This window comes from Glycine soja, chromosome 12 (assembly GCF_004193775.1).
Source record: "Glycine soja cultivar W05 chromosome 12, ASM419377v2, whole genome shotgun sequence".
NCBI lineage: Eukaryota > Viridiplantae > Streptophyta > Magnoliopsida > Fabales > Fabaceae > Glycine > Glycine soja.
The window spans coordinates 9,265,368-9,281,096 of NC_041013.1; the positions used below are offsets into that span (position 1 = coordinate 9,265,368).

Below are 15,729 nucleotides of genomic sequence, written 5' to 3' on the forward strand. Positions count from 1 at the left end.
CGGTTATCATGTTTATGTGTCACACACTACATTAATCATTATATATGATAAAAATAAAACACTTTATATCTAAATTCGAAGTTCATTTTCCTATAATTAAAGATGTTAAAGTAAAACTCTTTATAAAGTAAAAACTTTATGAATTAAATCACAGTTTACTTTCCTTCAAGAGTTCAACTAATCACCGGTAATGCTGAAAAAAAAAAAAACTAATCACTATTACAACATATTTTGGGTATTCCAATACAAGAAAAAACTTGGTGCATGAAATGATTTTTTTATCCATATTAAAGCTGGCATCAGACCAAAAGAAAATAGCTGGCAAACATAACAGGAGAGCAAGAATTAGGTGCCGAACCCAATCATCATCCTTTTCTCATTAAGTAAACCAACCATCATTTTATATGCACTGAACTTTGCCATCAGAGGGTGATAGTACGTTCCAGGCACTAAGCTATACCGGCATACAACGGTTGACTAAGTATATAAGCTCTAGCTTTGTCAGTCATAAAAGGGAACTTAAAGGATAAAATAAGTGCATATTTGATTCCATCTCCAAAAATCATATTTAAAGTAAAATTACATAAAAAAAATTATGCAAAAGCAACTATAATAGTTGCATTGCAAATATACTTTTAACACTTTTCTATGCGTTTTTAAACATACTATAAGTAACTCAAAATAGTTTATATTAAGTATATATGTATAAAAAAAATATGTGAATTATAGTACCAATAGTTATTTTTTTATCAATAACTGAGACTATTAATTTTAGTTTTATTCAATTAAGGAGCCACATTTAAAAGGTAGAAAAAGATTAAAAAAAATTATGAGTTTGTCTCAAAAATAACGATAGTGATACCAATGTATCATAAACCTATACTCATTCTCTTTTTTTTATTTCCATCTTTTTATTAAATTATATTATTTATCATATATGTACTTCTCTCTCTTGAGATGTTAAACAGCATAGGACCATGTATTTTATCCAAAAAATAAATGTACACTAATTTTTAAACACTAAAGTCAAGATAATGATAAGTTCCTTTAAAAAAAAAAATGAGATCGAGACGCATGGAAATCAAATTTGGTGCATGTATTTTGCCTGAAATTGGGAGAATGGTGAGTGGGAAAAGGTATAGGCAAGAAAAAGAAAGAACTGACCCTACATGGCAAACCCAAATTATAGCCCCTCTTGATCCATCTACATCTACTGTTACTATGTGGCGTGAGTCAATTCCCCGATATTTGGAAGTCGATATTTCAACTAGAATTCTACTTACGCCTTTCTAATTGCACCTCATCATTTTGTTACTAAATTGAGGTGATCCGAAGTGATTATATAAGTTACTTGTTGAAATTTGTCTTAGCCTCGTAGAGTCCCAATAGAGAGAATGATGGCGTGGATTCATTAACAGAGTTGTCATATATTCTATAAGTGTAATTTTTCTTAAACTCAAGCACCCTATTATATTTTACACCTGTTTGTTGGTTTAGTTTGTGAATTGCGTATCATTTTAGTTTCGGACTATTCTTTAAGTTGTAGTAAAAAAATTTAATTATTATTTGGACTTTTTTTTATGTTAGGCTTACACTCAAGTTATCTCATAACACACAATTTAGTTTATTGCTCTCCTGTAAAATAAAATAAATAAAAAATTGTTGTTCCTTTTAGTTCGTCCAAGTTTGCATTTTTTCTCGGAGACCCAATTAATTTCATTTTTAGTTGGATCGGTACAGAGCTGTTATATCATTAAACGACAAATTGATCAAACTAGGCCCCTTTTAGAAACTTATTTTCAAAAGGGGGCTGTTTTGAAACTTTTTCCTAGGGGGTGGTGGACTCGCCAGTGGAGTTGGCGAGTTGCTGTCCACGTGGCGGATCCCGCCATTCGTACTGACGAAATGCTTTTTTACGGAAAAATTTTTTTAACTTTAAACGGGTATAACTTTTGATAGGAATGTCCGTTTGAGACCCATAATATGTCAAAATACTCGAAATTGAATGAAGAATCCTTTGGCAAATTCCTGGTCAATTCATGTTTCCAAAAAATGGATTTAAGATTCAACCACCCATTTTTTTAATCTTAAATCCTATTTTTGAGCTACTTAGAGACGTGTTTTGGAAAAATGAGTTGACCAAATTCCCTTTGGCAATTTACCAAGGGATTCTTCATTCAATTTCGAGCATTTTAACATATTATGGATCTCAAACGGACATTCCTATTAAAAGTTATACCCGTTTGAAGTTAAAAAATTTTTTCCGTAAAAAAGCATTTCGCCCGTACGAATGGCGGGACCCGCCACGTGGACAGCAACTCGCCAACTCCACTGGCGAGTCCACCACCCCCCAGAAAAATGTTTCAAAACAGCCCCTTTTGGAAATAAGTTTCTAAAAGGAACCTAATTTAATCAATTTGACTCATTAAACCTAGTTAGAATTTTTCATGCAGGTTAAGAGTGATGATGTAGAGTGACTATTGAAATTGTCATATTGCCAAAAAGGTCTAGAATTTTTTTTTGAACTCAAACAACTCACTGATATGTCCTTTAATTAGTTGTTATGCTTATAGATGTGTCCCTCCGTGCAATGATATTATTAGACACTATTTTCCCTATACTTGATTGATTACTAGACATATGTGTGTTCATAAGTTAAGTTTTTTTTTTTTTTTTTATAAACTACGTATATCTTTTATTATACAGAATTCAAACTTAGAGACCTCTTATAAGTAATTTGCAATAATAGTTAGCCACCGTAGATTAAAAAGATCTTACACTAGATTGGATAAATAAGAACTTCAAAAGAGACACTACAACATTAATGGACGATCGACCATGAAGGTTTTTCTACGACTTAATACAACAAATCAAAGATAAAAGCAATATCTCCATTGCCTATACTATAGCAGTACTCATACGTTATTATTATTATTTGTTGTCAAGAGGGTACATGCACCACTTCTTGTGACCAGGAACCCACAGTGGACATTTTGGACTGAAGTAATTGGAAACAGTTTTCGAGTCAAGAAGCTCAACAATGGGAGCATACTTCACACAACGAGGTGTCTTGTACTGATTTATAGACGCACCCTGGCTAAGAGCAAAGTCCATAAGCTTATCAAAAGTTCCATTCTCCACAATCTTGATTTCCAATGGCCCAATGGACTCTGATACTCTTCCTTGTCGATACACGCTGTTGAGAGACCCTTCAACTGCAAAGCAACACTCCTCAAAAACAGAACTTGGAATTGGGTTTTGATTTTGATCAATGTTGTTGTTCTTGTTCATGCTGATTTCCCAGTATAGTACATAGTGGCCAGGGATAGTGGACGTATCAGCAAAGCTTGTGTATTCTGTGAGTGATGCACCGAATAGTGTAAGGTGGTTGGCTCCATTTTTCACAGCGTTTTGTAGCTCAACCTCATCGGTCTTGTCGGAATCAATGCTAAGAACCACGTTCTTTCGGCACACGAAATTGAATTGAGGAGCATTGTTCTTGAATCCTGCTACACGGAGGATGTCGCCGACCCGGTACCTGTAAAGTCCTGTTTGGTTGTGCATGGTGGCATAGTTGTTAGAAGCTAAATAAATCAAACAAAATAGTAATGCTATTTTTTAGGAACTTTTTTTCTTTCTTGGAAAATGTTAGGAAAGATTCTTTGGCCAATCAAAAGAGAGTGACAGGTATACATGTGGAGAGAAAAAAAGTTTATTTTTGTTAAAAACATATGATCTTTTTGAAATTGAATAGAATTGGAACTTCACCTGCATAAGTGGTGACCACAAGCTCATATTCTTGCCCCAGCTCCACATCCACAAGATCAACCAAAAGTTCCTGCTCGGTGTAAGAAATTGAATTCGCATGTTCCTTCGTCTTATTAAGGGGCAAGAACTCAAAGTAAGCCATGGTGGGAACAAGGGTATAAGACACCTCACTAGGATCACACAAAGGGTTCAAGTTGAGTCCAAAATAACACTCAGAAGAAGCATACATGGTGCAAACAAGAGGGAGACCATTGCTATAGTAATCCAACATAGGAATATACTGAGCCATGGTTCCAGTCACAATAACATCAACGTACTTGGTATTAGGCCACAACCTAGTAATTATCCCTTTCCACAACCCCTTCTTGCACTCACCCTCTATAAAATCCGCAAGTTTTGGGTTTGGTTTGAGTACCCTCATGATGGCTTCTCTAACGGATGAGTCAGTGATTTCAGGGCCAATGGTGCCATTTCTAATGTCACGGCACAAACACACCCAATGCTTTTCCAAGAACTTAAGGGCACGGATGAAACCTGAGGCGAAAACAGCACCAACACGGAGAACATGCTCGTTTTGTGAAAGTCCACAGAGCATTTGAGAGTACATGCTTTGGTAAGAGTCTAGGCAGAGAATGGTCTCAATGGGGCTAGTGTAGTTTGTGTAAGGGTCAAAACAATGTGTTTTGTTCTTGAAGTGTGAGCTCCTGTAGTAGCTTGTTAAAACTGGACGAGCTAAGAGTCCACCAGGGGTTTTGGCTTCTGATTTTATGAACAGAAAGTACATTCCTTTGCCTTTGTCTAGACCAGGTACGAATTGCTCCATCACTGGCATCAGGAGGCTGTAGAGTAATGATCTTCGCTCTAGCTCCTCTTCTATGGTTGGCATCAGTTTTCTCTCCCCACCAGATGTTCCAGAGCTAAATTAAATCAACAGAATAATGCTATTTTACTCACTCTTTTTACAACATGCACTTTTTTCATAATTTTCTTTATTATAATTCACATTCTCTTGTTTCTCTTCTTATTTCTTTTTTATTGGGAGATCACAGATGTGTTAATTAGTAAAAACTTGTCCTTAAGAGAATAAAGAAAAAATAGAGAGAGAAATTGATATATATATATATATATATATATATATATATATATATATATATATATATATGCGATTGAAAACGTAAAGATAAGAAAAAAAAATGAGATAAAAGTGAAATATGTATAAGAGAATAGAGTATATATATATTTAGGAGTATCTAGTCGTTAAACTAGTGTAGAAAAATGTAATAGTACACTCCATTTGAGATCTAGGCCAGGCAAAAAAAAAAGGAAAAAATATTAACCATGATAAAGAAGAGAAATAAAAAGAAAGTGAAAAAAAATGAAATGAAAGAAAATAAATTAATTTATGTTTAAGAGTTGAAGTAATATTGCTCAAATAAATATAGAACTAGCTAGCCCCATATCAACATCAGTTACTCTTAATTGGGCAAAATATATATGCATGTTCCAAAGACAACTCACTTCACATCACCTTTTTGCACGTTCCTTTTACACTCCACAAAAAAGCTTTTTTTGCTGTTTTATTGTCTCACGTTATTTTATCACATGAGATACAATATAATTGAAGGAAAAATGAATGATGTAAAATAAATATTTTTGTCCCAAAAAAAATACTGGTTCTTTCCTGCACCATGACTCACACTACGTCATTTTTATTATATTTTTTGTTTAATTTGTTAATTTATTTTATATTTATCTCCTTTTTCTTTTACATCATTATGAATGTTTATTATATTTTTCCTATTAAATTTCCACGCCAACGTGTTCTGCTAAAAATAATATCAATAAAGTAGAGTACAAGTAGCACCCCATTTTTTAGATGAATAGATGAAAAGAAATAAAGTAGGAGAGAAAAAAAATAAAAGAAGAGAGAAAAATATACATATGTAATAAATAATATAATGAAACAAAGAGAGAAATAATGGGGAAAATTTGAATGAAAGTGAGAAGAAAGAAAAATTAGGTATATGTCAACAATAACACATGAATATACCATCAAAATATTTTTCGGTGAAAAAAGAAATAGATTTTTTTTGTTAAATTAATTTTTCAGTCCTTTGATTTAGCTTTTAGATTTAATTTGAACATTTAATTTTTTTTTAGATTTAATTTGATCTTTTAGTCTAAATTATATAAAATCACATTTTGTCGGGATTCAAAATTATCATTGATTTTAAACCATCACAGAATACATATTTTTTTAAAAAAATAAAGTAATTTTAAAAATAAAAAATCAAATTGAACAAAAATAATAATAAACCAAATTCAACCTAAATAATAAATTAGAGGGAAAAATTAATTTAACACACTTTTTATTATCAGGTGTAGGTGGAGATTTCAATTATAAGAAGAATAATATTATTAAAACTAAAAAAATGAGAAATGTAAAGGAAGAGGATTGAGGTTAAAATATAATTATATACTGACCTAGTGAGGAACTCAGAAATAGGTTTGGAACATAAAATTGGGGAGGTATCACCATTAGCAATGCGATCAATATCTGGCTTTAAATCCTCGTATGTCACCACAGGCATGATCTTCTTGAAAGTTTCTCTGTCTGTGCGTCCATCCAAGGCATGGCGTTGAAGGTACTCAGCATGTGCACTAGAAGAAAGGATCTCAGCAAGGACCCTTTTCTGAATTTCATCAGCGTTGCTAGTAACATCCTCAATGTATTTCAGAGCTTTCTTGTTGTTGTGCTCGATGATGCTACTAGTATTAGTAGCACCATCATGTTTGCCATTTGGCTTGTTGCAAAGGTAGTGGCTATGAGCCTCAGGCATGGTTATGGATATAAATTATATATGTAGCTAATTAATGAGAGTGTAATAACAAGTATACTACTGAAAAGGTGTTGATGGTAATGGGGAATGGAACTGGAATTGAAGGAACAATGTTGTAGTGGAGACCTGACTTTGGAATTTGGACTTGAGAGAGAGAAGTGTGTTGGAAAACAAATCCAAATGATAGGACATATATATAGGGAGCAAGGGAAGGTGGTTAGAACTTAGAACTAATTGAAAACTACTTGAGAGATGGGAGTCCAATAAAAACAAAAAAATAATATAAAAATGAAACAGTATATATATAAACTTAAAATGACATATTCCAAGAAGGTTCGTGTTTGGGGTAAGCTTAGCTAGGTTTAATGTTTTATTAACTAATCATCAAATTATACTAACCATTATTAACTTATGAAGGTGTTCTCTAATTTACCCCAAGTTAAAATGAGATTAAACCATTCTATAATTTCTTATTTGTGTAATTAATTAATAATTAATTACAACTAATCATCTTAAAGTACAAATAAAAGATAATTGCATCAAAATTATTAAACAGGTGCATCGATTTGTGTGGAATTATTTAAAAAAAAAAGAATAATTACACAAAAAAAATGATAAAATTATTTAACCTCATTTTTATTTAGAATAAATTAAACAACTTAATCAAAAGTGTTAAATAATCCAATCCAATAAAATATTTGTCAGTGTGATATTTAATTTATTACTAATCGCTCTTCATGTGCGGGTAGATCAACTGTTGCTCTTACCTATATCATGGCACGCATCACTTGGCACTATATTCCTTAGTCCTAACACTTGAGGGATACCATTAAATTTTCTACCTAGCTAGATAGTTGGTAGGTAGGGGCAAAGGCTAACTCTAGGTTTTGAATTAGGGTAGAGGAAACAACGTAACGTAACATGAAAAAAAAAAGATATATAAAGAAAAAATTGAAGATAATTAAAAAGAAAAAAACAATTTTTTTTTACATTATTAATTCATTAGAAATTATTTTTTGTATACTTTTTTACATTTTATAATTGCATGACACAGTAAAAATCTTTTACATTTACAATGCATGTATTATCTATTTTGAAATAAAAAATAAGAAAATCAATAGGTTTTTGGAGAAAAAAAATACTACTTCATTATTTCATTATCTTAATTAAATATGTTTTCCTCGTAAGTCAAAGCTTATTTTTGTCCTTATAAATTTATTTTTTAATTATAATTTCTATAAGTTATAAGATCTTTTGTTATTTTTAATTCTGCATACTTATGTTTTTTTAATTTTAATTTCTATAAATATAAATTTATGATGACTAAAAAAATATCTTACAATAACCAAAACTAAAAAAATATTAATTTATAAAAACTAAAATTAAAAAAACTTACAAAAACAAAAAATTAAAAACATTAACTTATTAAAAAAAAAAACATATTTAAGCTTAGCACAATTCTTTTTACATTTTTGGAAAGAGGGTGAGAGAGGGGAAGAGAAATCTAAGAAAGAATGATAATAGGGGAAATATCAAGTAAAGTAGGGGAAAGTACAGGTGTGTACTGGGTACACGCGTGCGTGTACTCCGCCGCTTGTTCGCAAAACCACAAGCGCTCTCCGTAACTTCATTCTCTACTTCTACGCCTACGCACCACTTTCTGTTTCACCTGCTTCATCATCCTAGAATTGATGATTAAAATATATAAATATAAATATCACATTCAAAAATTGTTAATGTATAAATATACTTACATGAAACAATATAATCTTATTTTGGCGGCCTTCATGGTTGACTCATGTAGTATATATATTAAGTTCCTAATCCTAACTTTTCATTTATAATTAAATACCCTTAATTTTGACTGAAATTTGTAATATGCATGTCTTATTTTTTAGAAATTTTAACCTTCTTATTTCCTCTAAATTCTTTTAATTTTTTTTTTAAAAGACAGTTTCGTTGTGTTTACATTTCATGATGTTCTCTGCATTTTTCATTAGTTGGATTATTTTTCATATGATCATTTTTCAAAATGAAATATTGGTGCAAATGATGCACTCCTTCTGTCCATAATAATTGTTGTATAAAAAAATAAGTTTCAAATTGTCATTTTATTTTTTAATATAATATTAATTATCTTTTTTTCTCTTATGCCTCTTATAATATTAATGATGGACAATAAAATCTTTTGCTAGATAAGAATAGTAGTTTGTCTTAACTTTAAAATAGAAAAAAGTTTCCTAGTATTAAGTTTTAATGCAAAAAAGAGAGAAAATATTTTAATGAAATTAATTATTTTTCATTTAAAAAAAAAGAATGCAAAAAGACATACATTTTGAAAATTGAGAAAAGAAAAATGTATACATTGAAAACTATCTTGTTATTTTGTGTGTAAAATTAAAAGCTTAATATTTGGCACATTAAAATTGTAGATAAATTTATCGCAATGTACCTTACGAAATTTTAATTGATATACATCTTCGGGACAATATAAATTAAATCAGAAGTGAATATATTATTACTTGCTCGATCACCTAATTTATAAACAGGTTCATGTTCATCTTATTAGTCAATATAAATTGTAATGTAAAGTGATCAATAATTTAGTAACTTGAAAACCGGTCGATGATATGATGATCATGAATTATAGTTAAGTATCGGAGACGTGTTATCTTTTACAAAATATACAGGGAAAAAGACTTGTGCTTTGAATATCTATTATCTACATACAACTTTTTGTGTAATACAACACATATAGGTTCCATGCATGCTTCTAAAGTGTGTTGCTTTTTCCTTAAAGACTTATCAGTTTCACGATTAAAATGGTTTTCTCTGTTGCGTTAGCTTCACTCTAACTGCCTAACAATCCAATTCATCCGACAGCTGCATGCCCAAAATGAAGAAAGAAAGTAATTTTTATTTTTATTTTCCAACCAAGATAGCGATAGATGATGAAGATAAAAGCTAGTTGCCACTTCAAAGTTGTTGTACCTTAATTCATCAATTATATTCCAGCAGCCACCACGGATTATCCACGTGCCACACCACACTCTTCCACTGAACTAGGGTTTACTTCGAAGTCTCTGTCTCTAGCTTTGGTTTTTATACACTTATTTTGTTTTTTCTAAATTTAATATTTTTATTCTCTCCACTCATCTTGCAGTCCCTCTAAGATTTTCGGATTTGATGTGTTAACTGCAGGAAAATTAGAAGAGTCACATTATATGTACATATAAAAGAAATTACTAAGATGTACGGAAGAAAATAAAATATTTTAGAGTAAAACAAATTGTGTTTTGAAGTAGGATATAGTATGAATACAAGAGAGGATGGTGAAAATACGTATAGCTAGTAGTTGAAGATAATTGCATGTAATTATTGAGAGGGGAGATTGTTTATTACTTGCACGTCTTTTAAAACTTATTTCTTCCGAGATACGAGAATGTGATTAGATCAATAAGGTATTGACTCCAGTAGTGGACTGTAGACGAAGAAACATTGGTCGATCTACTTCTTCTTAACGAAGTACTTGAATGTCTTTGATTTAAAGAAAGATATTATAAAAAATACTATCATAAAAAAGTATTGCATGAATAATGTAAAAAAAAAAAAGATTTATAATTATTCACGAGGAAAGCCCAGGAGAGACAGCTATATATTTCTATCATGTGGTCCAGCTATCTCATTCCAAGTTTTCTTATCTAAACTAGACTTTAATTATACATAGTAGGAAAGATTCATCAAGCCTAGCTATTCAAGTTGTAAGGAGTTTTATTTTTTTAAAAATAATATTTCAAATTTAAGTCTTATGAAAAAATTGAAATAATTTTGTCTAGATCAGCACTGCTTCATCATGTAAGTATATATCATATATTATTTCATTATGTTATAAATGATTGATTCTATCTCATGTAATCTATTATTCATTTTTAAGAAAAATAATCTTACGCATAAATTATTTTCAAAACATGTTATATATATACACAACGAATGCGATATGTGTATATGTATGAGTTAGAAACTCATACATATACACATAAGAACATAATTTATGAGTTTCTAATTCATGTTCTTATGAGTTAGAGACTCATAAGAACATGAAAGAAAGTCTTTCTATGTACATAATCAATGAAATTTAAATAGGTCTAGTTAATGGGTTAATTAGTATTTTACGATCTAATGAATTAAGATTCAAATCTCTGTAAAAAAATAAAAAAATAAAGAGCTTATATTTAACATTTGATCATGTCTTAAAAAAAGGAGTTTTAAGGAGGAGTGGTGGTGCAATAAGAGAAGTAGAATAGTTTTGGGAATAGATGATAGAATAGAGGCCACAACCCAACCCACCATTAACAACCTTAGCCGCCGGGAAGGGGGGGAACAACGAAACAAGGAGGTGTTGACTTGGGCGTGGTCCCACGCGGGCATAGCTCTTGCTGTCTCCTTCGCGCGTGTTATAGTCACTTTCAAACTTCACGTGTTTCTTACCTGTTACACCTCCCACTTTTCCAACACTAAACTCAATTCACCATCCTAACTTGCTTAAGCACCAAAATTGCAAGTGTTAGGAATTAGGAGATCACTCTTCTGGGACTTTGATCTCTTCAATGCAAGAATGTTTATTCCAAGATCTCCATCTTATTCTCCATTTAATTAATTGCTTTTGGTGGGCCACGGTCACATACTCCCATCTCCTTCCATGTATATTTTAAATTTATGATACATGATCAACGGAATGGGACTGTATTATTTTAGCTAGTGACTATTTTATTCTTACAAAAGTGTAATTTCATGCCTTTCTATATTTTTTTTAAAAGCAAATGAAATATACTAAAAAGTCCCAAAGAAAGCACAAGTTGTGCCAAGTCAGGAAAACATACAAAAGCCTTACGAATCTAAGGCCCAGGAAAAAACAGCGGCAACAAGGGGAGCTAACAATAATAATACATGAATTCATCCCTTTCTTATATATGAGGTGGTCAAATGAAATGAGCAATTATAACGAAAGAATTTTTTTTATCATTTGTAATTAATATATTATGATCAAATCACTTTGTGGCTCTGCCATTATAATGAAAGAGTGAGAAGAGCAAAATTTATATATTTGAATAATTGGGATTAGAAGTTATTTAAAGATCACAAGATGACTTATTAAAAAAAAGTCACATAATTTGTGTGATTTAGTCCTTCTATTATCCAAATTTACTTTTTGCATTCTCACACAAACACAACTAATTTGATTCACCTCATGACTTCTAGAGTAGGGAAAACGGGTTTGGGCTAGTGGGCCAACCACAAAACCTATAATCCGCACATTATATAGATTTTAATATTTTAAGTATATTTAAATTGTGGGTTTTTTAGATCGGTCCACTTAACCTTAGGGTTAAATGGATTTTATCCACAAGCTTTTTACGTTTTAATATACAAAATATAATACTAATAATTAAAGAGGGTTAAATAAAGTAAAAAATAAAAATATAAAATTTAAATATTTTCTATATGATTCAATTAATGATTAGTAAATGATTATATAATATTCTGATTTAGTGTAGAATTATAAATTAAATAAACATGATGTAGAAAATATTTTTTAGGTTACTTAAGATGCAAATTATATTATCATTTTGGGAAAATAATTTTTTTATTAGACAATTATAGTTAATTTATAAATGATTTAAAATGAATCAAATTTTACATTTTAAAATTTAATTTTCTATTTTTTAAATTTTTTGTCAAATGTGGGCCCACTCGCTAAGCCAATTAGGAATGTGGGTTTCACGAGTCACAAGCTTTATAGTTGCGATCGGAATAAACTTACTCACTTGTTTAACTCGAGTGACTTTTATGAAGAAAAAAAACTTGATTATAGTAAAAAATAAGAACTATAAATCAGCTTCATACCATCGGTGATGAATATTAAAGATTATAAGTTAGCCTAGATTTGAGAAATTGCTGCCCAAACTTTGAAGGTATGTTGAGTTCCAAAGATACAAAAGGATCGCTTCTACAAATGTACGTCTACTACCTTGCATATGCAAATAGAGACTCAAACAAGTGCTATTAGTTGGTACGTAGTCAGATTACTACTTAAATAACTAGTAATATTTTTTCTTTTAAATTAAATCTAATCATTTTTATTGTTTAAAATCAGTTCCAAGGATTTATGTTAATATTTTCTTAGAAATATTTATAAATTCAATTTAAATATGAATATAATTTTATGAAAAATCATACATATATTATGAAATTTATATTTATTCTTTTAATTTAAATATTTATAAACTTATATATAAAGTACTTAATATATATATATATATATATATATATATATATATATATATATATATCTTAATTAAATTATTAGTATTAATATAAAAAAATTGAATTTCGTAAACATAATTATTAATACTATTTCATTACATCGTCACATATAAATGTAATTATAGATTTTTTTGTCTATTATTATTAGAACAAAATCCTATTCTATTAGGTGAAATCCACTATACAAATCACATTAATCATTTGGCTTAATTAATCACCAATGATTGATGTATGTATTTTAAAAATTGTCATTATCACAACTCTTTTAAAGGAAATATTTCATAAATCATTAAATAACATTTTTAATGTTTACCGCATTACCTAAAATGAAATACAAATTTATATCCACTTGAATGTACATTTATAAACAACTGCTTGGGAATGGTGAGCACATTCTATGTGCAAATTGAGCGAAACATCCGTTCATGATCATGTTTCTCATTTACTAATTCACATTTTAAGGAAATAAAAACTATGAACGGTGGTTATAGGATATATATAGTGCACAATTGGCAAGTGCAAAGAAGCCTTTCAATTTTGCAAAATGAAGGCTACCTAATTGATTTTAAAGTAATCTTATTTATGTTTGAATATTGTAATTTTAAAAGTAAATTAATAGTAAAACTTATTATATTGTTTTATTCAATATACATAGAAACTAAAAAAAATTATTTCAGTTGAAACATAATTCTGAATTTAGAATTAATTTCTTAACGTGAAATTAAATATTTGAATATTTATAAAAAAAAATTACATTAACTGGTATTTTAAGATAATTCTGGATGGGTGAAATCAAACACAAACTAATTAGTTGGCTCTTTCTTTCTTGATTTTGGTTGTGGCCATGCACGATGACAGCGACATCAACTGTTAACTAATGGCAAACGATATTTGCACCCACAAGTTGGCCTGTAATTTTCTCATCAATAATGTGTCGGAGAATAATACCATTTTCTGTTCAAATTAGTATACATTTTCAACTGGTTGTTCCATTGATCATGTAAGATGTAACAACGATAACACTGTGTTTTCACTGTATATTGATTAAAACAAGATTCGTTATTCGTGGCGCTTGCCACTTGACAAGGCTAGTCTAATAAAAGATGAAATTTCCCATTTTGGCTACACAACGTTTTGAATTAACAGTAATTAATCCAATTGAGACCATACTTCCTTATCATGTCTGTGTGGATGAAAATCAATTGGTATCACATTATGAAGATGCCCTAAATAATCCACTTTTGAAAGGAAATTGATTAACAGTTCCAAAAATTTTAAACGTGTTCTGATTCAATTGCTACATCAACTCCTCCGGTCGGTGTATTTGCATCAGTGCTAAAGGGTTTTCATGAGTGTCACACAAAAGGGTGTATCTCCGACATTCAAGTTAATAGTGGAAAATATTATGTGTAGAATAATCAAAAGTACCTATGAAGTGATAATGAAAACATTTGTAGGGTTTAGTGACATGTTTGGTGATTTGTTATCTTGTCATGAATGGTCAGAAATTCAATTGTAGATCACCTTAACGCCCTATTTGGTAGGAGCCAAATTTTTCACTCTATTTTTATTCAAGTCTCTATTCATCTCCTTATTTCTCACTTATTTTCATATGTTCTATTTCTCTCATATCTACGAACAAAGCCTAAGTGGTTGCATGATTTCAGAAATTGAACGGCAAGTGATTACTAGAGTGTGATTGGACATGAAGAAATGGGCTGAGTATTGAGTCGGTATCATGGACGTGATTCCATTGTTTGTTGGCCTCGGGACAACGGAGAACTTGTTAAGTGATCTTTTATATATACCCACTTATTTATATAACATATATCTAAATTTTATAATTTATGAGAAAGAATTAATAACACTTTATTTTTTATAAAGTGAATATTAGCTAAGATAATAACAATCTTATGGATTACGTAATAATTTCTCCTAGATAGTGTTATCTGTGCATGAGTTCATTCAGAAATAAATAAATAAAACCATTTTAGCAAGAGATCCGTCTGATTTTTGTTCCATTTTTACTCTTCAGTTGTTTCTATAGTTAACAATGGCCAATATCATTCAATAGCATATTGTTGTTGAAGTATGGCATATTACTCAAAGCATCAAAGTTATGATGGGATACAGGGGTACAACTCTGCGTTGAGAACATGTTGAAGATATATTTTTGTAACTGTATAATATTTTATTTTTCAGTTTTTAAAATAGGATTTAGTAAATAAGTTGGTTTCCTATATTTTAGGAGTAAGCCAATTTTAATGGATTAGCCTAATCAATAAGCGGTTTCTATCTTTAAGGAGCAAGTTAGTTTTAATATTTTATTTTGCTAATATCTTGTTATCTAATTAGTTTATCTTTTGTTATTTATTGTATCACTGTTGAGAATAATTTGAATTAGAATAGAATAATTATATTTCCTCCATATACGTATTGTCTCTCTCCTCTCCTCTATTTTTTATAATTTCCTCCACAAAACCAACAATTGGTATCGAGAGCCTTATTCTTACGGGACTTGTACCATGGAAGGTGAAGCAAGTTTTTTCCACATAACTCTTCCAATCTTTGATGGAGAGAATTATGATCTTTGGGAAGTGAAAATGCAATCCTACATGGAGTCTTTGAATTTGTGGGATGCTGTGGAAGAGGATTATGAAATATATCCGCTGCCTGAAAATCCCACCATGGCCCAAATTAAAAATCACAAGGAAAGAAAGATGAAGAAGGCAAAGGCGAGGTCATGTTTGTTCACTGGTGTTTCACAAATGATATTCATTAGAATCATGACTCTTAA

At 30.2% G+C, this 15,729-nt stretch overlaps 1 protein-coding gene across 1 annotated transcript; it reads right to left on the minus strand.

Annotated features, from left to right (window-relative positions):
* Positions 1-2,763: 2,763 nt before the first annotated feature.
* Positions 2,764-6,752, minus strand: LOC114379473 (indole-3-acetic acid-amido synthetase GH3.6-like). Its single transcript, XM_028338139.1, has 3 exons — positions 6,253-6,752; positions 3,769-4,685; positions 2,764-3,548 (listed from the first exon to the last, which is right to left on the minus strand). The coding sequence occupies exons 1-3, from the start codon at positions 6,606-6,608 to the stop codon at positions 2,932-2,934; spliced, it is 1,890 nt and encodes a 629-aa protein (XP_028193940.1). The 5' UTR covers positions 6,609-6,752; the 3' UTR covers positions 2,764-2,931.
* Between the last annotated feature and the right edge of the window lie 8,977 nt (positions 6,753-15,729).

Excerpts from the sequence above, each read along its gene's own strand:
- LOC114379473 (XM_028338139.1), bottom strand. The coding sequence starts at position 6,608 with ATGCCTGAGGCTCATAGCCACTACCTTTGCAACAAGCCAAATGGCAAA. Across the intron at positions 4,686-6,252 it reads ATTTCTGAGTTCCTCACTAG|CTCTGGAACATCTGGTGGGG; the intron begins GTCAGTATATAA and ends GATTTAATTTAG. Across the intron at positions 3,549-3,768 it reads TGTGGTCACCACTTATGCAG|GACTTTACAGGTACCGGGTC; the intron begins GTGAAGTTCCAA and ends ACAACCAAACAG.